Raw genomic sequence first — 21,272 nt, 5'->3', positions numbered from 1 at the left:
TGTTAATACTGATTGTGAATCGATTTAAATTGAGAATCGAGAATCGATTCTGAATCGAATCGGCACCCCAAGAATCTGAATCGAATCAAATCGTGAGTTGCTCTAAGATTCACATCCCTACAAATGTCCAACCCTACGTCCCGCTGCTGTTTCATGACCCTGATTCTTCCCATGTGAAACCAGGGTAATGCAGGTAGTGCTGGCTCCAGCAATGACGCATTCAGGGACACTTGGAAATACGGCAGTTAACGACTTTAAGACAAAATCGAATCAGAATATTTATGAATCAGTCTATAAATCTAATTTCAGCCATGAATCAATTTTTTTTTCCAGTGCCTCTACAATGCATTTTGTATAGAATGAGAATGATTCAAGCTGAATTTACATTATTATGTACACACACCACACACATTTACGCTTCTGAGATGATTACATTCATTGTTACGTGACTATTTAATTTAATGCCATTCAGGTCAGGTGATTGACTAAGCAATTTCCCTTTCTGAATTTAAGGTACAAAGATGAGAACTTCAGTCTTGATTTAAAAGCAGAAAGTTGAGTCATCCAATTTTTTATGTCTTCAAAGCAAGCCTGTAATCTAACTAACCGATTAGGTTTATCAGGGTTAATGGATAGACATATCAGTATCGTCAGCATAACAGTGGAAGTTTATCCCATGCTGTCTAATGATTTTACCAATTGGAAGCATATATATAGTAAAAGAATTATTCCAAGCACTGAACCATGTGGTACACCACAAGTAACCCTGGAGTATGAAGATTTGTCATGTACATTAACAAAATAAAACCTGTCAGGCAGGTTGGATTTAAACCAGCCTAGCGCTGTTCCTTTGATCCCTACAACAAATGAATGAAAAATGGTTGCTACTCCTCCTCCTCGCCCTGTACTTTGAGCAATATGATGATTTAAATAATTAGGAGGAGTCAACTGTGTACGAGTGTTGCAGTGTTGGTCATGTTTTTGTTTGAGGAGTGTATGATTGTTTAACTCGGCAGAACAGGGCTGAGACTGTAGGAGAGCTGAAGGAAGTGATGCTAGCAGGATATGCTTTAGCTGTATTCTTGGCTGACATTGTTACTGTACAGCAGTGAACCGACATAGATATTGACTAAAGGAGGAGGGCTGAAGGGATCTTTGACTCCTCTGATTGGTGTGTGTGACGTCTGTTCCAGTAGCTCTCAGTTAGATTATTGGTTATCCTGCTGTCTGTGTTTCGTGACCCAGCCCAACCCCCTCCAGCGCTCTCTGGCCTCTAGATTGCTTTTAAAGCCCGTCTGTTCCTCTCCAGACTGCCAGAGCTCCATAGCCCTGTTCCCATTTTTTTCTCCCCTCTTGCTCACACTACACTATCCCCACCACCACCCTCGCGCGCTCTCTTTCTACAGTAGACTTTCTCAACATCATCCAACCTCGTGCTCTAAAAATTTTAAAAACAGGATGGGGTGTGGGGGTAGAGAAAGCAGGAGTGCAAGGTTTATCTTTGTCTGCCATCTGAGTCATTATTTTCATTGTTCAGTCAGTGTCCTAAATTCCAGAGAAACAGCACCCCCTGTGGCTACTGCCTCTCAGTTCAGGAGCAGACATTTTCCTCTCATGTCTGCCTTTGAAATGCCCATTCTGTGTGTCATACTGGTAAAATGGAGAACCCAGCTCTACGCTGCTGTGTTGTTTGACACAGAACATACCAGTGGAATGAAAGCATATTTGTTTCATTTATCACACATTTGTAATGTTTTCGTGGTCTTTATGTATTTGGCTTCATTTCCTGCTGCTGTTGTTGTTCCAGGGAGTTCAGTGTAGCGCAGATTCACTGACCTCTGCAGTCTGTCAGGGAAGTGTGTGTGTGTGTGTGTGTGTGTGTGTGTGTGTGTGTGTGTGTGTGTGTGTGTGTGTGTGTGCGTGTGCGTGTGCGTGTGCGCGCTCTGTATCACACATGATCCAATGAAAGATGACCTCATTTGCCTCCATTCTGCTGAATCCGGCTGCATATTGATAACTTTAATATTTAGATTTTAGTCTTGGCATTGTAACGGTGCTCACCTTAAAACAGGCACTCACATCTCCTCCCCATCTCCCACAGATGGAAGCGGGCAGAGAGTCGCTACACCGTAGAACGAGCTGCCATTATCAGCCACTGGAACTGGCTTCAGGCCCACATCTCAGACCTGGAGTACCGCATCCGGCAGCAGACCGACATCTACAGACAGATCCGTGCCAGCAAGGTTCATTTGTTTACTAATATTTATGAAGGTCTTGGGGTGGGAACGGGGGTGGGGATGAGATCCCTATGAGAGAGAAGACTAGACCTTCAGTTTCTATCATACATTACTCTATGAAACTGATACTGATTCACAATATTTTTTTATTTGACAAGGTTCTTTGAAACTGTTTAATGATTATTATTGTTTTTGGGAAGTGCATTAAACTAATATAAGCATTTATTTCATGCTACACATTTATTTTCCCAGTAGTTAATTTCTTGCTGATAATTTGTCCTCATGTGGCTCTGACTGGTGTATTCTTTTTCAGAGAAAATACTAAGAGGACCTGTAGTTTTTCTCAAAATCTATAAAAACGTTTACTGAGACTGTCGTTCACCCTGCAGCAACCTCAGAGTTATAAATTCATTAATAACTTCAAATGAAACTTGAAAATTAGAATATGGTCCATAAGTCAATCTATTTCAGAAATTCAACTTGGACTGGGAGACCATCTATAGGCTCAGGAAACCTTTGCGGGTGTTCTGGATTCATTAGCTGATCAGAACGTGACACTCCTTGTTCACTTCCCTTTATGATTGATTATGCTGCCTCACTGCCACCTAGGATTGACTGATTAGTGTTTGTCGTTAGCCTCAAGGACAACCTGCTGGCTTCGTTATCACATGTAAGTCGCTTTGGACAAAAGTGTCTGCTAAATACTTAAACATAAACTTTGAGTCTAGATTATTGAACCTTTTCACAATGTTCTAATAGTCTGGGATTCTGAACGTAGGGTTTTCATCAGCTGTAAGCCATAATCATCACAATTATAACAGACAAAGGCTGAAATGGCTGGCTTTGCATGGTGGTGCAGTGGTTAGCACTGTTGCCTCGCAGCATGAAGGTTGTAGGTTCGAAACTCGGCTGCAGTCTTTCTGCGTGGAGTTGCGTGTTCTCCCCATGCATGCGTGGGTTTCCTCCGGGTACTCCGGTTTCCCCCAAAGATCACAACATGCCCTATAGGTTATAAATTTTAAGTCGCTTTGGATAAAAGCGTCTGCTAAATAAATAAACATAAACTCCTTTTTTTTTTTACCTTTTAAGTTGAATTGCTGAAGTTATCGAACTTTTGCTCTGTATTCTAATTTTTTGAGTTTCATTTGTATTTAGCTTATTTGTTAGATGTTATGATTGTAATGAGACTCTAGAAAATGTTTAAAAATGACATCTGAATATCTGGGAAATGTGGGAGTTTAGAGCTGAACATGGCAGGAACACACTTAAATCTGGTCTCCAGTCAGGTTAGCTGTTGGCTCGGGCTAGCTGTTCATCTACATCAGTTCAGAAGAATTATTTAGAACTTTTACTCAGAAAACCACTTCAGAATGTTGGAAATGTCCCTTAAACTGGGGAAACAACCAAATTGACTTATTGTCAAATGTATCTGTATGCTAACATTGTGGATTTTTTTAGGGAAATGTGATTTATTTAACTTCTTTAACATAGACTTTGATAACGAGGATGAAGTCTCAGGGATTCATCCCTCCATGGCGATGGCGTTCTCCTAATGTACTTTTTAGCAGTAACACTTCTATACCTCTACAGGGTTCGGTGGAGTTGGGTGGTGTTGCCCCCAGCGCTGCGCTCACAGGTGGGATGGAAAAGACAGAGGGTGTAAATACTCAGGTGAGTGGAGCGCCATGTCTTTCTCTTCTATTCTTGGTTGCATCTCGGCAGGAAGCTGCAGGGTTTCTGTGTGAGTTTGTCTGCATCTGGTGAATGTTGTAGCAGCTACAAATCTGACATCTTTCTGAGAAGGAAGTCACACATTCTGTATTTCAGAGCACAGCGTTTTATCTTTGAGCTGAAATGATAGATGAACATGGTAATTAATATTTAGGCCTAGTCCACACGTAGCCTGTTTTTTTTTTAAAACGAATATCCGCCCCTCCAAAAACTTGCATCCACACCACCTCGTTTAAAAAAAACTCTGTCCACACGTACCCAGATAAATACGTTGTTAAGGACATGCCAGACCTGTAGGCGGCAGTACTTCCCCCGTTCTTAACCTCGTCCTTCGTCTGTGGTCTTCCGCAGGGAGCAGTAATTCCGCTTGCAAAAACAAACAAGCAAAAAGCGCTTGGACAATTGATAAAGCGAGCGCAGCTCTGAGGGCATCCATGCTGTCGGCTAGTGTAAACACAGGTCGCACACGTGATGTCAGCATTTTTTTGTCGCGGAAAGTGACGTTGCGGACCTTAAAACTCTGGTTTTGTCTGTCCACACGCAGACACCCAAAACGGAGAAAACGCAGATCTTCACTTTGGCCGGAGTTTTTAAAAAGATTCGTTTTCGTGTGGAAAAAACTCCGTTTTCGTGTGGATGACAGGCCAAAACGTAGAAAAATATCTACGTTTTGGCAGATCCCCGGCTACGTGTGGACAGGGCCTTAGTTAAATGTTTGTTTTGGTGTGGATTGAATGTTCCTGACTCGCCTCATCATTCAAAAGGTTTGTTCTGTTAGTCAAAGGGGAAATGAAAGGAGCCTCAGGTCAGAATGATCTGGATAAAATTGGAGCTGTGTGATAACCTCAAACATGTGGATATAAATCACTTCTGTCTGAGAGTTAAAGCAGAACTGTGGGGATTCTCCTCGTGATGGTTTAAATTTGTTTTTACTTAACCCTGGTTGAATTTGATGTCATTTGTTAATGACATTTTGCTCTAAAGGCTGCTGAAAAAGAATGGGACCTATGTGCAGTAGGTTTAGTAGAACAGAAATGGGACTGAAGCCACAGAACTGCATTTGTGAGTGAGAGCTTGTGATGAAGCTAAAACTCTGCTTCTGGGTGGTGCTGAGCACATTTTGAGCATTGGGAGGACGGAGTCCTTTTTAAAAAACTTGGACTGAATAATTTACAACCTCTGGATGATTGGATTTGTTGTTTCTTTGAATACCCGGGCCTGGCTAAGTGCTGCAGGGTCAGCCCCTTGCAGTTAACATGAGGTGTAGTCTCACTGGTTTTGTCTTATCTGTCGGAGCAGGAAGGTGGTGCAGAACGGCTGGAGAACTCGAGCACCGCCCCTTTAAGCAGCACCGAGCAGGGCCCGTGGAAAGGTCACAATGGGCAGCCGGTTAACGGCGTCCTCAGCAGGTACGGCTAATGATTTACCTCCTGTCACTTTCCCAGAAGGACCACCAGATCCTACTCCTCTCTCATGGATTTGTAATTCTGAGATGCTGATGTCACGCAGAGCTTCAGTGATTAGACTCTGATTCTTTTCATCAACACAAAAGGCAAAGATCTGTTCTCACAGGCCACATGTAGACTAGTTGTGACTGAAACCAACAAATGTGAGACAAAATTAAAGACTAGAACAATCCCAGAAGCATCTTTTTAAATCAAATATTTATCAAAACACGATGAATCTTCATTGGAACCTGCTGGCTAGCTTGTTTTTACTTATAGCTTAGTGGGAGAGTAGATGTTTTAGTTTTGGTCATGAGGCCTCAAAGATGAGCACCAGCACCATATTCTTCTTTCACCTGGACCTCTGTGGGACCAGCTGGACCCAACCAGGGCAAACTACTTCCTGATCTAGACACAGACTCTGTAAATGATGACTTCTGTGTGGTTATCTAGTGTAACTTATTTTGACCTTTTTACCGTCGTCTGCCCGGAGCTACAGGAGTTTGTGTGCTGCGCAGGACTCTGCTACCATCTCAACAGATTTAAGCTCAACATTTGTAAAACTGGGTCGGATGTGTTGGTGACATCCATCTCAAACAGAAATGCGTCTGAATTTTGGTCTTGACATTTTTTTCCAGGGTGGCCGACAGCACTGATGCGAAGCTGCAGACGCCGCTGGCATACGACAGCACGTGTGTGGCTGCACGCACACGGCCGCTGATCTACTGTCGACGCCGGCGACTTGTTCAGCCCAACTTGGTGACTAACATCAACGGAAAGGTGAGCCCCGCTCCTAGCAGGCTATTCATCATGAGTCATTGAGCATGTTTGAAATGGACTTGAGTGGAAAAGATCTTTAACCAGTTTAACCCTAACGCCCCCCAATTGGGGGCCTCCACAGTTTCATGTCCCAAACATCTACAACTGTCCACATTCTCCAAACACAACTAAAACCACAATCAAACAGCCCAGATGGGAAACAAGGTCATTTTAAATTGTAATAAATTAAGATACAATGATGTTTGAACTTTATTTTAGAAGAGCATCTGACCTTCTCTGGTGTCTGCTGAAAAAAAAACCTTGAACAAATTCAGTTGAGGACCCCTGGAATAAATGAAATAATTGACTAAATTTCCTAAATGGAATTTGAACTCACAACCTCCACTCTGTCAGCACTTTCACACAGGGCAGCTCTTCCAAAATAAAGTTCAAGTATTATCTTATCTTAATGTATCAAAAACCAAAACTTGCTTTGTTTACAAACTAAACTGTTTTGATTGTAGTTGTAGCTGCGCTCGGGGAATGCAATCAATCTTGGGACATGAAACTCCAAAGGCCCCAATTGGGAGGCGCCAGGGCCCAAAGAAAAAAGGCCTAGGGCCTAAAGGGTTAAATATTCTGGCGCCAACGTCGAACTACGACTTTTGCAGCCCGTTTCTTTTAAAATGCAGCTCGACTGGTTAGTGACCTGGTGACTGAGTAATCTAAACATGGCTGACCACTGAGTCCACCACCAGGTTTTTCTGAGAGAGTTGGAGACAGGAAGTTCTTCCATGAGTGGAGCATCCTGTTGGCGTGTGTCGTTGGTGTGGTAGCTAACACCCCCCCCCCCCCCCCCCCCCCATCTTCAGCAGGCCTCCAGAAGCAACTGTGTCCAGTGCATCTGTAGAGTAAACTCCAGCTGTGTGACGTGTGGTGGCTGGCCCACACCCAAGGAGGACCCTCAGTACGAGCTGCCTACTCTAGAGCGCCTGTCCAGGCTGGATCTCAGCGTCCACCCCATCCTGTCTTTTCCCGATGGTGAGTGCCAGACTCCCCCTCCCCCCTCCAGTCATGTCCTCCTCTTTTGCAGGGTCTGACTGAAGGAGCGGCTCTAGTGATTGCTCGACAGGAAATTCTCCCATCACCTTCAGTCTTTAAGTAGTTATCAAAGGTTTTCTTTGCTGCATCATTTACTGTCCCCTTTCTTCCGTCTCATTAAAACAAACTAGAATTTGTTTCTGTAACAAATAATTAACAAAACGTGGTTTTACTGGAACTTCACTAGATCCATTAGAGTCATGTGGTTGTTGTGCACTTGTAAAGAGAATCCAAAGATTCTCTAAAGCCTGACTTATACTCCTCCGTCTGTGGGGGTATGGAGACACGCCATGCCTTCATGCATCAACACAAACGTGTTTGGAGGTGGCGACCGCATGAAGAGGTGGAGGAGAATGAAGGACAAATTTTTCCTTGTCATAAAGTCTCCAAATTACACAAATACATTATAAATACAAATGGAAGCAGTACCAAGGACCAGATACATGCTGTAATGTTGGCATGATACCCCAGAAAAGCGCTACGCCCTCTGTTGTCCCGGCAGGAAATTGCTCTTCAGGCAACAGAGAATTCTGAAGGGAAATCGTCTCCATCAGTGCATGTGACTATGAACCTGAGCTGAGAGACGTATAAATCAGTCCTAACGCCACCTCTCTTTCTCAGACGTTTCTGTGGGTCTGCGCCTGCAGCAGGTGATGAAGAGCCAGTGGCAGACCAAGTCGCTGGAGAGGAGCAAACCACTGAAGAAGCTCTCCCTGAAACACAAGCTCTCCTCGTCCAAAGAAAAGCACAAGTTCACCAACTCCCTGATGGCAGTCAGTAAGTCCAGATGCCTCCATGGTGAAATGATAAACCCTCAGTCTATAAATGCCACATCTCTTTCCTCTCAATGAACGTAAAGGTTGTGAAACTTAGGAGAATCTGTTTTGTGAGCATGTTGGTTTCTGCACACCAGTTCCTCATCCATGAGCAGGCTCTTGGGAATGTCAGGAGTGATTCAATTCAGTTTATTTATATAGCGCCAAATCACGACAAAAGTCGTCTCAAGGCACTTCACATAGTAAACATTCAGTTCTTTAAGCCTATCAGTAAAAAGTTTCCTATATAAGGAACCCAGCAGATTTCATAGAGTCACTGACTAGCATCAGTCTTCACAGCAATCCTCATACTGAGCAAGCATGCAGCAACAGTGGAGAGGAAAACTCCATTTTAACAGGAAGAAACCTCCAGAGGATCCTGGCTCAGTATAAGCAGCCATCTGCCATGACTCACTGGGGATCGAGAAGACAGAGCACACACACACCAACACAAAACATATATACCAAGTAGTGTTTTTGTGGCTACATTGTGATTTCTCAATAAACATTCTATTTAAAAAAAGATAAACTTTATTTTCTTTATCTGAGTGAATATATAATTAATTCAACAGGTGAACTAGTAGTAGCACATTCCATGTCAAAGATGTTGAGTGGTTAGCAGCAATGTGCCAGCCGATGGCCCCCCACCATGAGGCCACCACAGCTCAGCAGAACACCGTTGTAGTTTCTTCCGGAGAGAAAAACACTTGGAGAGAAATTAAAGTTAACAGCTGAAATAGCAGGAAATAATGCAGTTAAAGAGAAGTGGTAGAAGAAAGTAGAGTGTGGAAAGTGATCAGTATGTGCTCCAGCACTCTAAGCCTATAGCAGCATAACTACAGCTATGACCAAACTCCAGATGTAATCAGTGGGCTTTAGAGCACTTGAACCTGAAATCCTAAATGGATCTGACGATCCTGTTCCTGTTGTTGTAGGACTGAGTCACTATAAGAACCGGGTTGAGAAGCAGAGGACAGTCGACAGCAGCATGAGCAGCAGCAGCACCGTAATGAGCATGCCCAGACTAGATAACCAGTCTGGCTGTAAGACGGAGCGACTGCATGGCCTTGCCTCCCCATTTGGGCCGTATGACAAGAACTACAGCCGGAAGAGATTCAGAGAGCACTCGCTAGATCGTACAGACTGTGAGTTCTTTAGAACCAGAATCCCACTGCGCAGAGCTGAATGAAGTATTTAACCCAAATCTACTTTCATTTTCCAGCATCCCCTAAACTGTTCCTGGACTCAAGCAGCCCCTGCACGGCTCTGACCACCATGCCTTCAGCGCTTCACAGTCCTCTGACCCGCCAGCTGTCCACGTCCTCTGAGAACTCCACACTGCTGGGTCTGAGCAGCCAGAGCATCCCCAGCACATCGGTAAGGATCCAGCACACAACGCTGATGGTCAAGCAGCACCTGAAACGGGTTCTGTTCATGTTTCAGTCTGTTATTTATCAGGACAAATGTGATGAAAAATCAAACTGTACATATAATATGGACAAAGCCTCTACATCATCACCCGTTGGTTTCTGAAGAAGTGAATTGAAGTGCTCCTATCAGATGTTTTTGGACCCGTATTGTCAAGATCCTAAGTAATTGGTGTGGAACAGACATCCCTTTAACCCAGAACTGTGCTTATTGGGAGATAAATCTCAGTTGCCTAATGTAAATAAGTGTAATTTTTCAATCATCTCAGTGGGATTAACAACAGCCTGTGGAGTCATTTTAAGACACTGGAAAGCAGTAGAATCTCCAGAGGTTAAGGAATGGGTCTGTGCAATGGCCGAATCTGCATCATGTGAATGTATGCTCAGTAGTAGTTGTAGTGAGTGAAGACAACAGAGAGGGAACTGGGATGGATTCTGGAACTTTATAAAGACAAAGGCCTTGGGTGAAATCAAGCACGTTATGTGACTGCTGTTACTCAGACATTACGTGTCTGCAAGAGTTCTATGATTGGGACCTGTATCCAAAATCAACTGTTATATCTGTATATTTAGTACCTCCATGTTTAGTATCTATTGAGACTGCTATGTACCAGCCCCTAAAAGAAAGTTCAATACAAACTTGAATAAAAAAAAAAAAAAGAAGTGAATTGGAAGTCCAGTGGGCAGTATCCACCACCTCCATCTTGGCCACGTCATACGTCTTGTCACTCCAGGAAAATACAAAAATAGAGCTGTGAGGGTGGAGGGCAGGTAATTGACTCCCATCAAACTCTGAGCCGAGGTGGCTACGAGCTAACCAAAGCTAACGGAGGTTGGTGGGTGCTCGTATCCAGAAAACTGCAATTGACCGACTGCTACCCTTAGCTTTGTAGGTTATAATGCTTTTAAAGGGTTCGTTACGGTGCTTGAAATCCTTGACAATGCTTTTATTTTAATAACATGTTTTCAAGGTATGGAAAGTGCTTGATTTCTGTATTAAGTATTTGAAAATGTTTGAAAAACAAACTTCAGTTTTATATTTGTGATCAATTTAGTTTGATTAAAAAACAAAATTTGTAAATACTGAAAACTAGAGTTATCATTTTACCTTTAATAAATGCTGCTGCTGCTGCTCCATGGGGGTCGGCTCTTTTCTGTAACACCGGTGTGTGAGCAGCAGACTCCAGCGGTGTCTTCTGGCTTCGCTTTGTAGCAGACCCACTTTAACTATGAAACATATTTGCTTGTCACGCGCGTGTGCTTTGGTTCTAGGATCCAGCGGGATGTGATGCTTAGTTATGCAATCAGGACTGTAGCAGGGTACCCAAAACAACAGTAGGAAAGATTTTTTTCGCTGCTAAGTTTTGGTACTTTCCCTGTTATAAGCTGCAACGCCCCACTCCTCCCAATGCTGCGGTTCACATCAGATGTAGGCTGCTTTCTCGGCCACTAATTTTGTTTACAAAACATCTCCGAGTTCGTGAACTAATAAAATACCAACAAAAAAAAGTTTCGGCTGCATCTTGTTGAAGTAAACAGTAGAACTAAATGTAACGTGTTCAGATTTGTTTCACTAAACATAGAAACACCAGTCATTTAATAAAGCACTTGGTCATTCATCGCGTCTGTTTGTGAACCGAAGCTTCCATGTACTGTGTTTGGTTGCAAAAGCAGACCAGACCTACTGTGGCAAGCCATTTTATCATTTATTCAGCAGCAACACCTACTTGTAATACCTATGATACACAGGGACAATATAATTCAACCTAGTCTGTCTCTCTTGTCTCGTCAGGAAGACCATTGATAAAAAATGTGTTAATATTACTAACATGTTTGATTATAGCTTCATTGCTTAGAATTAAAATAGTTTAAAAAGTGTGTGGCTGTGTTGTGCGATAAACATCACCAGGATACACGCATGTTGCGGCTGGCAGGCTCGCTCTTCCCTGCACCTGTAGTGCTGGATGTGAAAAAAGTGATGAGAAAGCAGCTCCTTCATCGGCTCCAGGAGGCTGCACAAACTATTTGCAACCACAGTCATTCAGCGTGAATAATGTACTGCTTTCCTGGTTGTGTTTTAGCTGTTCATAGGCAATTTCTCTCTCTGTGTTAGCTAGTTGTGTGTTTTTGTTTGAGTTGCTGCTGTGAACTGGGAGAGCTGGGTGTTTGGTTTCAGGGTGGCAGACTAGAACTAAAAGCAGATGGTTAAAACTAAGACATCCTTATGTTTGAAATTCTTTCTGAGGATGAATTTAAAAGGTCTTCCTTGTTGCTTTATAGTGTTATATCTGATCTCTTTCACCTGCTTCCAATTTAAAATAATGTGATCAGGGCCAATGTCCAATCCTGTGATTGGATAAGATCGTCACTGTTAATGTGAGGTGAGGTGAAACTCTCCTCTTGAGTTCTTGTGTATTGTCTTGTCTTTAACGTATGATGCTTAAGAAGTCTGAAAATTAACCTTGGAGACGCTTGAATTTGTCACTGGGAAAAGTGTAACAACCCTGTTTTAACATGAGGCTGAGGTTTTTCCCTGGAAACCCAAAATCATCCGCATGAACCTGGTCTAGCTGGCTCTGTGTGATGTCACAATCAGATGTGGTTCTGATCCAATCAGCTTCAGATGAAACACAACCCGTGTTCTTGGAACTGTCGATGGTCACAGGAGTTTTACTTTGAAGGAACAAATCTACTTCTGCCTGAAAACAGGAAGTGAGTTTATGATCAATCAGATGGAGGGCATCTAAGTGTCCTTTACTTACTGGAATAAAACATGTAGTGTTTAATTTTCAAAAAGTTTTATTAAACAAAATGTCTGATTTCATAAACATGTATTTGGGGTTATTTATGAACAGTAACAAAAACCAGGCTCTGGAGTTTTAGGGCTGATTTATGCGTCTCCGTCTGCGTCAGTGTGGAGACACGCAACGCCATTATCCGTCCTTGCGTAGGGCCCTGGCAGGCACGCAAGTACGTACGGAGTCGAGCCCACTTTTCTAAACATCCGTCCGTCGAGATGGAGAACGCACGCTTGTGATTGGTCAGGGCATCGCTGTCGTCTACACCGCCGCCATTGCGCCCTCAAAAACATAAAAAGAGCCGAGAATAACTAGCGGCAGACACGGAGAAGCTTGAAGAATACCTCGCGAAAAAAACTATAAACGTTTAATTCCCCCGTAGCTGGAGGAGTGAAAAGATGCGCAGCAAGCGTTTAATTTGTGGACGGAAATGACAGGAAACGTGGGTTTAGAGGTGGGGAGCGCATGAAGGGGTGAAGGAGAATGAGAGACAAATTTGTCCGTGTTAAAAAGTCTCTTATGTACAAAAAACACAATATAAACACACGATCTTGGACCGATACCTGACAGGATACCACAGAACAGCGCTACGCCCTCTGTTGTCCTGGCGGGGAATTGCTTTGCAACACTCTCCAGGAGACGGAGAAGTATGAGAGCAAAACGCTTCTGTCTGTCCGTGCGTGTCTGTCCCTTGCGGAGCTGACGGAGAAGCATGAATCAGCCTTAAGATCAAGTGGGTGTTGACCCGCTTCAGCACTGGTCTGATTTGTGTGTTCTGATTGGTCTTCCAGCAGCAGCCCATCAAGCGGCGGCGAGGTGAAAGCTCGTTTGACATAAACAACATCGTGATACCCATGTCGGTGGCAGCCACCACCCGGGTGGAGAAGCTCCAGTACAAAGAGATCCTCACACCCAGGTAGAGACTGCGTCCAAGTGTGGTTCTGGCTCTGATGGGAGTTCTGGGGCTGACTGTTTTCTGTTCCTTTAGTTGGAGATCTGTGGATGTTTTCTGTTTGCCCATAACTGAAGAGGAGGACGAGCGCGAGGTGGGTCCACTTCCTGTTTTGTTCTGGTTCCTTTGAACTGATGTAGTTTGATTGAAGGTGGGAAAAAAAGAAATGAATGGTAATGTTGGTGTAAATATGTAGCTGTGAGTGAACAGGGACACCTGGTGGTCAAAATTATGATTCATAGGAAGAAAGAGCTGCATGAACATCTGGATCTGCTGTTAGTTTGGATGGTGGCAAGTCCAGAAGTGGTTTACATTTTTTATGTTTTTATCTCGGTGTGAAACAAAATGATGACGATGAACTGTTGGATTGTTGTGATCCTGCAGGTGGAGGACCTCTCAGATGCAGCCTTCATCCAGCTTCATCAGCCCTACGAGGACCAGGAGCGGTCCCGCTGGACCTGGATGGCTCTGGCTCCTGCTAAGAGGAGGGGCAGCAGGTGAGTCCTGGTCCAGATCACCGTTCCTGCTATGTCCTTCTGCAGGTCTGACCCTTCACTGTCTTTCAGGTCCTATAAATCGGTGGATGGACGGACCACACCGCTCCTGTATGGGACGAACCCTCCCACCCCACAGCCCGCGTCCCCAGACCCAGGTCACTGCCCCAGTCTCCATGACTACAGCCATGTGCCATCACCCATGAGTCCAGCCAGCCCTGATGCGTCCTCCAACCCCCACACACCCTGCTCCAGGGACTCGCACCGACTGCTGTCCAACGAGGACACACGCTGCTCGACGCCTGACTTCACCTTTGAGGAACGGGTGTGTGGCACCACCTATATCAGAACCAGTTGTTTTCTAGAAACTCCGCCTATAGCTAAGCTTTATCATTTAAAATACACAGTGTGTGATTGATATGGGGAGCCTGTCTCCTCCCTGTCGTGGGTCCCCAGAAGAACGATAAAATGAATGCAAGTCAACGGGGCTAAAAAAGCTGTTTTCTAATCCGCTTTGCCTTACGCCCTGGATCGCTTATATGTTATACTTTGTTTTAAATGCATAGTAATGTGTGTTTCGACCACGCCTGTCAGGGACTTTTATGTATAAGCTTGTTAAAGTTTGTAATTAGCATGACTAAAAATCAGACATCGGCACGTCACATTAATGACGTCTCCACAGAATCCTCTCTCCCCTAACGTAGCTGCTAGGTGGCCAGATTTATGGTGGTTCTTTCCTCCTGACAGAAAGACTTGAAGGTTGCTGAACTTCCCATTTTCCTGTTTTTCTGTGTCATGTGTGATGATGTCACTTTTGTGAAGCGCATTCACACAAAACCTAAAATGGCAATTTCCCCCGTTCCAAAATAAACACGTTCTCTGTATTAAAATGTGTCTTTAGAATTCACGGACATCGTATTTGACACCCATAGTACATAACAAGCAAGAATAGAAAATAATGTTTTTAGCCCTACTGACTTGCATTCATGTTTTAGTTGTTCCGGGGAAATAGATGGGCACGACCTACGCCTGGACACGAAAATGCACCACAAAGGAATGAAGAGCGCTTCTATTTTGCGCCCTTGTTAATCTACTTTCTCGCTCACGTCAGCCGCAAAGCACGCCGTCCAGAGATCGTCATGGCGTGTGCTCATTTGTTTGCGACTAAGTCGAAACCAAAACAGGAGGCAGGCCAGTAAATTCTAACAAAATGGACATTTTTCAAAGTAAATACTGATAAGTGACAATTTTTGCGTATCTAAATATTTGAGAGATGAAAATGAACACACAAACACACACTCCTGCAGAGAAACATGGCGTTTCTATAATTTTAATGCAGTTTTTACAGCAAAAAGATGTAATAAATGTGAACACAAACAAATACGTTTCATACAAAGCATTGTACACAACCACAAACACTAGTTATTTACTTAATAATTTAGAAACAGCAGCAGGATCAGCTCAGTTTTTGATATCAACAAGTGGGGTCAACTGGTTACACACACACACACACACACACACACACACACACAGCAAGGGCACAGGGGTGGGGGTGTTTAAAAAAAACCGTAGGCGTGAGCAAAAGGGCTCATCAAAAATTCTCGCCTGATGTGAAAAGAGGAGCAGCGGGCAGTGTGCGAACTTTGAGTGACGTGGCGCTTTGCAGCTGATGTGATCTGGCATGAGGCTCCCTATTAGGAATGATTGTGAAATATGGAATCATTAATGTTTCAGTGTCAATTTAGGCTTTTAACACTTTTTTTTTCTCCCCACCTTATTTTAAACCTTGTGATACGGACATATTTGTGTCTTTAATAAAGTGAACTACTACCACCACCATTTCTACTAATACCACACACACACACACACACACACACACACACACACACACAACTTCTAACAGGTCTGAAATCCATAATTTCAAACTACAAATGTTTAGAAACAGGAAGAGGCTTCATCTGAGATTAGAATCATGTGTTCTGGGTCTGTTTGGATGATCAGAACCTGACCCTGCAGCACTAGACCAGTCCTGATGGGTCCTCAACCCAAACCTGTGGTTCGATCTAACTCTCACCATCTAAACCTTCCATGTCATCCCAATAAACGCTAGATATCCGAACTGGAGGATCCTTCTAAACATGCCTCCTTCTAAAATGTCTTATTGTTGCACGATTTCAGACGGTGGCACCATGGGAGCGTCGCAGCTTCCCTCTTCAAGAAGACCCGGCTCCCGAGCCCGAAACCGACCACATCAGGCCCAGAATGCGCACCATCTCCGGTTGCCGAGCAACAGCCTATGCACGTCTGGACTCGGACGACCCTGAGCTGGCCTGCGACGACGACAGTGTCTCCAAGTTCCGGGCCTCCGCCCACCGATGAGTGATGGACAGGCGGGCCTCGGCTCGGCCCCTCTCTGGCATTAACAAGCAGAACCTCAACGCTGACAAGGATGTTAAATGGGTTCCTGTTGTTTGATATTCAAACATCAGTCTAAACTTTTCACAGTTTTTAGTGAACATTATGGAGATAGAAGCCTTTCCCCACACTTGTTTTTGTCACAAAACAAGATAAATGTTAAAAAAAACGGACTATAAAACAACACATTGCAGGAAGTGATCGTGTAGTAGAGGCTAAACAATGTACATGGGGCTTAGTGGTGTTTCAGCGTCGCGTGTACACTTGTAGCGCACTATGTAGCCGACTCCTCCAAACGTGGCCAAAGGGTGTTTTCTATTGACTAGTCTGCTTGTAAATCCCCATGTACATTTTTAGTGGAGTGACAAAAAACAAAACATGAAAAAAAAAAATCTCCCTTTCCCTCTCCACCAGATGAGCAGGTACATTTGAGATGTTGTTCCTCCTCCTCCCTCTAGAGGTCGCCTGAAATCACCAGAGCACTTCTTCTACTGCCAAGTGTAGTTTTGCTGGTTTGCTTTGTTTGTTTTCTCATTCCCGACACGTTTTGTTAATCCTGTTCTGTCTGCTCAGTAATACATATTTTGTGTTGTAAATCATTCCTGTTGTCTCTGGAGTTCCTGTTTGACCCCCAGGTTGGCACCATACAGGCCAGGAGCAGTGTTTGGGGTTTATTTAGAAGCACTTGCCTGGCACAAAGCTGCTGCTGCATGCTGACAAATAAGAGTCTTACCACAACAATCCCAGCTGGTTTCATCAGATTATGGCAACATGGACTCTGTTTTTGGTCTTCAGCCGTTATAAATGTAGCAGCTCAGTTCGACGCCGCCTCAGCTCAGGTTCTCATCTATTTCACTACAGCTTTTCTCAATGATTAAAACCGGATTTTGTTTTCCAGCCTCACCATTGTGTGATTTAACACACGGATCCTCTGACCCCTATCCCATCCCCTTAATGAACTAATTTCTATGCAAACAAAAAAAACAACAAAAAAAAATCTTCATCTCCCGCCTCCTCTGTATGCCACAGCCATCCAGCCACTGTTTTGTTTAGTAGTTAAGATGTTGATGTACCTGTTGGATTGTTGCAGCAGTTAACCCAATCAAACAGCTGATTTTCGTTTTGTAAATAGAACCATTAAAACATTTATGTTTAACTTGGCGTGCTTGCTCCTGCCTGTCTTGTTTTGATGGATGAGTAATGACTTCAGACTCGAGTGACTTTGAAGCATTTATTTCAAATACACATATACAGCAACAAGAATCATCATAAACCAGTTATTGATAAAATGCACAATAAAGAACGGTCACGTTTCCACATCTGTACAAGTTCAGAAGTAACAAAAAGGTGAGTTTAGTTCAGCCCCTCGCAGCTCGCCAGGGATCTGCTCCCATCATCCCTCAGGTCAGACACTGCAACTAAACGGGTCAGCATGCAGAAAACAGATCCTCAACATCAGCACCGAATCCAGAGCAGAAACTACAAAGGAGATCACTTGGTGAGGTGGGGGCAGCAGGCAGATCGACTCTTGCATGAATTATACAAGGAGCTGTTGTCAGTGTGAGCATGAACCACCAGGAGGCTGACCAGCTGAGGCAGTGTTGCCAGATGTACGATAATTATCGTATTTGTACCATAATTTTGGGCTCTGTACGATGTACGATCAATAGTTTCAAAAATCCTCAAATGTACGATAATTTCACATTGCATCTAGTAACACTGTCTTTTGCTGTGGCTTTCCCAAGTCAATTACATAATGTTAAACTGTTCTGAAGTCAGATTTCACCTCAGTGCTTACAGGTTTATGCTATTGTGTCTATTACAAAAACTGACCCTGGGTCTGTACAATAAATAGCCCAATCACATCGATAGGGCCTACTCTCGCGAGAAACTGTAAGGTTATATAATGTGGCCAATTCCTCACTCCAATATATATTGGAGTGAGAAGTCGTTTATAGAACGTTATCAAATTTATAATGTACGAAAATTTGTACTGAAAAACGATAATTTAGGCCTCTGTACGATATTGTGGGATTTTGGATCTGGCAACACTGAGCTGAGGATAAGGACTGGGGCGCCTTCTCTTTAATCTGACCACTGGAGAAGCTAGCTGGTCTGATGTTAAGAGGACCATCTGTGAGGCTTCCAGCCTAGCTAACCAGCTGCAGATTCTAGGGACCAGTTTTAACCAACTCCGAATCTAGACGATGTTCACATCTCTGGCAGGAAACTGCAGCAATCTGTTTTTTTGTTTTTTTTTTTATTTGTTGTTGAGGTCACTGCTGTAGGTTTGCTGCTGCGTTCACGACCCACGCCACAACATAAACTCCACCCATCATCTTGCCTGGGCCCCAAAGGGCCATCCAAACCGGCTAAAACATTTTGTGTGAAGGCCTTCTCCTTAATCTGCCTGTTTCGGTGCTGTTTAATACTGATGAGCTGAACTGATCATTTAATCATAACACCAAAAAGCTTCGAACAAAATTCTCCCTCCTATCTGCGTGCGTAAAAAAGAAACACCGCAGGCACGATACAATTGTTTCTTGATATCAAATACAGGTCACCCATCCACAGAAACCACCAGAACACTGGCCCAGCACCAACAGAACTCTTCTCTATAAAGGAACCCTACAAAGACCACCGAGAGGTTCTGAATCAGGGAAGCTGAGAGGTTAACCACTGGATTAGCATCACAAGGCTAGTTGCTAGCATTTGTTCACTAACAGCTGATTATTAATGTATGATTAACAACCTTGTATTATTTCATAGATTACATCAGCATTCAGAAACTAACACTGATAAATCCTTGTTACTGGATCATAATACTTGAGTGTGACTTCATCAGTTTTGTAGGTCAAGGTCAACTTCATTTATCCAGCATCAAAACATCATTAGCATCCCTACACTGACCAAGTGATTTAGACCAAGTTAGTGAGTACACTTCTGAAGTTAGCATGCATGAAAACTGATGTAAAGGTGCTTTTTAACATGAGCTTTACATAAACAGGTTATTCTTTAGGCTCACTGATCCTTTTGGCTGGACTAAGAACTTGGCGGGGCTTTAGCGATTAGCATTGGGATGCTTGTGACCAGTGGAGTCTGTAAGGGATCCGAATCTGAGCAGAATGCTTTGGGCCAATCAGCACCTGAATCAGTCATCAGCTTCCACACAAACTCAGAGGTCCTCCGCTACTCGATGTCTGGCTCTCAGTACCCACCATCTACTCCTGAATGTGCAGCACATGTCGGGACGACACAAAGCAAAGACAGCAGTGAGGTCTGAAGACTTTTTGCCTTGATAAGAAATTTTGCTACTTTTCTCTGAACAGTTTCCCTCCTAAACCCCATTTCCTTCTGGTTTAAATCGAACTGCAGCTGATAACGTCTGCATTTTCCTCCAACTCCAGTCTCCACATTTAATGAAACACTTAGCAGACACATACCCAACAAAGGTTGGTTCTTACAGGTTTACAGTCTGAGAGGAAACAGTGTTCTGTTTGCCAGATGCAGGGGTAGGTTTGCTCTGTTGGGGGTGCTTTAACTCTGAAAGGTCACTGAAAAAGGTTGAAATATTTGCAGTAGAGAGATTAGAGACTTCAGAGGCGAATCAACACATTTGGCCTACTGGTTAATCTTTTTTTTTTCTTTTACAATCTCTAATATTAACATCTTGAGAAGTTTATAAGGTTAGTGAAGGATAAACGGTGATGGGTAGCTAAAAAAAAGTCCAGTGAAATTAAAGAGGAAGGCGTCGTCCCCTCTAGATGGTGGTGTGGTGTGGTGTAGGCGGAGCGTTCACAAGCCTTGTTTGGCCAAAGAGGCGGACACTTGGTCGGCCAGCGTGGACAGCTGTGGAGAGTCGGCCATGTTGATGCTGCCGGATGATGACACGGTGCTGAGCTGATTGGGGGACTCATCCAAGGAGACGATCTCAGCACCATGGTCGGTGCGAGCCTTGGCCATCTCACGGAACATCAGCTTATGGCTCTCAATCTGTGGGCAGGTCAGATAAACAGTTCACCGGGATGCTTCCAGGGAAGGTTGTGTGACACAGTCGCAATTCTCAGAACAGAGGGGAAACGTACTTCAGCTATTTTAAAATTCTTAACATGGAATTTCCATGGAATTCTGTGGCTTTTTACAGAACATCCTTTTTTACTTATAATTCTCATATTTACGTGGAATTATGTGGTTCTTTACATGGAATTCTTGAGTTTACCTGGAATTCTGCGGCTTTTTACGTTTAATTCAGATGTCTACATTTTGTGATTGTTTACAGAAAATTCTTGTTTATATATAATTCTTATGTGTACATAAAAATCCATGGCCAGTTACAGGGGATTCAGTTGTCCACATGGAATTTTCTTGTTTACATTGAATTATGTGTCTCTTATGGAGTTGTAAATTTACATGGAAGGCTTTGGCTATTTACATGGAATTCTGATTTAAAGAGCAAGGGCCTACAAGAAACTTACTCTACTCCCACTCATGTTTGAAAAATGTAACAAATGCTGTTGCCTGGCAGACCGAGAGGGCGGAGCCTCTAACAAATACACACACACAGGCGGCTCACAACAGCATTGTGACATCATAATGTACCAGCTACCGTCATTGTGTACCTCTTAGCCAATAGCGGTGGCAGATTTAAATTCAAATGTAGTGCAACGTTTTTACCTGACGACGGCACAACACTGACAGTTTTAGGCAGAAAATTTAGATTTTAACCAGTTTAACCCCAACACCCCCCAATTGGGGGCCTCTACAGTTTCATGTCCCAAACATCTACAACTGTCCACATTCTCCAAACACAACTAAAACCACAATCAAACAGCCCAGATGGGAAACAAGGTCATTTTAAATTGTAATAAATTAAGATACAATGATGTTTGAACTTTATTTTAGAAGAGCATCTGACCTTCTCTGGTGTCTGCTGAAAAAAAAACCTTGAACAAATTCAGTTGAGGACCCCTGGAATAAATAAAACAATTGACTAAATTTCCTAAATGGAATTTGAACTCACAACCTCCACTCTGTCAGCACTTTCACACAGGGCAGCTCTTCTAAAATAAAGTTCAAGTATTATCTTAATGTATCAAAA

At 43.4% G+C, this 21,272-nt stretch overlaps 2 protein-coding genes across 32 annotated transcripts in view; one reads left to right on the top strand and one right to left on the bottom strand.

Moving 5' to 3' along the window:
- LOC107387287 (KAT8 regulatory NSL complex subunit 1) overlaps nucleotides 1–16,368 on the top strand; it is a 62,122-nt gene extending 45,754 nt beyond the window's left edge. For 2 of the 5 annotated variants that reach the window (XM_015962174.3, XM_015962173.3), the window contains 13 exons: nucleotides 2,102–2,243; nucleotides 3,828–3,908; nucleotides 5,268–5,377; nucleotides 6,052–6,193; nucleotides 7,045–7,213; nucleotides 7,895–8,050; nucleotides 9,024–9,233; nucleotides 9,311–9,465; nucleotides 13,105–13,229; nucleotides 13,302–13,359; nucleotides 13,650–13,762; nucleotides 13,832–14,084; nucleotides 15,938–16,368. In XM_015962174.3, coding sequence (XP_015817660.1) covers nucleotides 2,102–2,243; nucleotides 3,828–3,908; nucleotides 5,268–5,377; nucleotides 6,052–6,193; nucleotides 7,045–7,213; nucleotides 7,895–8,050; nucleotides 9,024–9,233; nucleotides 9,311–9,465; nucleotides 13,105–13,229; nucleotides 13,302–13,359; nucleotides 13,650–13,762; nucleotides 13,832–14,084; nucleotides 15,938–16,138 — 1,915 coding nt within the window. In that variant the 3' untranslated portion in view covers nucleotides 16,139–16,368. The remainder of the gene's footprint in view (nucleotides 1–2,101; nucleotides 2,244–3,827; nucleotides 3,909–5,267; nucleotides 5,378–6,051; nucleotides 6,194–7,044; nucleotides 7,214–7,894; nucleotides 8,051–9,023; nucleotides 9,234–9,310; nucleotides 9,466–13,104; nucleotides 13,230–13,301; nucleotides 13,360–13,649; nucleotides 13,763–13,831; nucleotides 14,085–15,937) is intronic. The other 3 variants (XM_054749488.2, XM_015962177.3, XM_015962176.3) reach the window with 3 other exon arrangements.
- A 3,412-nt stretch (nucleotides 16,369–19,780) lies between these two features.
- Nucleotides 19,781–21,272, bottom strand: part of mapta (microtubule-associated protein tau a) — a 30,859-nt gene continuing 29,367 nt past the window's right edge. For 26 of the 27 annotated variants that reach the window (XM_015962178.3, XM_070545828.1, XM_070545824.1 and 23 more), the window contains one exon: nucleotides 19,781–20,167. In XM_015962178.3, coding sequence (XP_015817664.1) covers nucleotides 19,970–20,167 — 198 coding nt within the window. In that variant the 3' untranslated portion in view covers nucleotides 19,781–19,969. The remainder of the gene's footprint in view (nucleotides 20,168–21,272) is intronic. The other variant, XM_070545825.1, reaches the window with a different exon arrangement.

This window comes from Nothobranchius furzeri, chromosome 16 (assembly GCF_043380555.1).
Source record: "Nothobranchius furzeri strain GRZ-AD chromosome 16, NfurGRZ-RIMD1, whole genome shotgun sequence".
In the NCBI taxonomy this organism is placed as follows: domain Eukaryota; kingdom Metazoa; phylum Chordata; class Actinopteri; order Cyprinodontiformes; family Nothobranchiidae; genus Nothobranchius; species Nothobranchius furzeri.
Note: the sequence above shows the minus strand (reverse complement) of the source record. Positions and strands in the feature narration are given on the sequence as shown.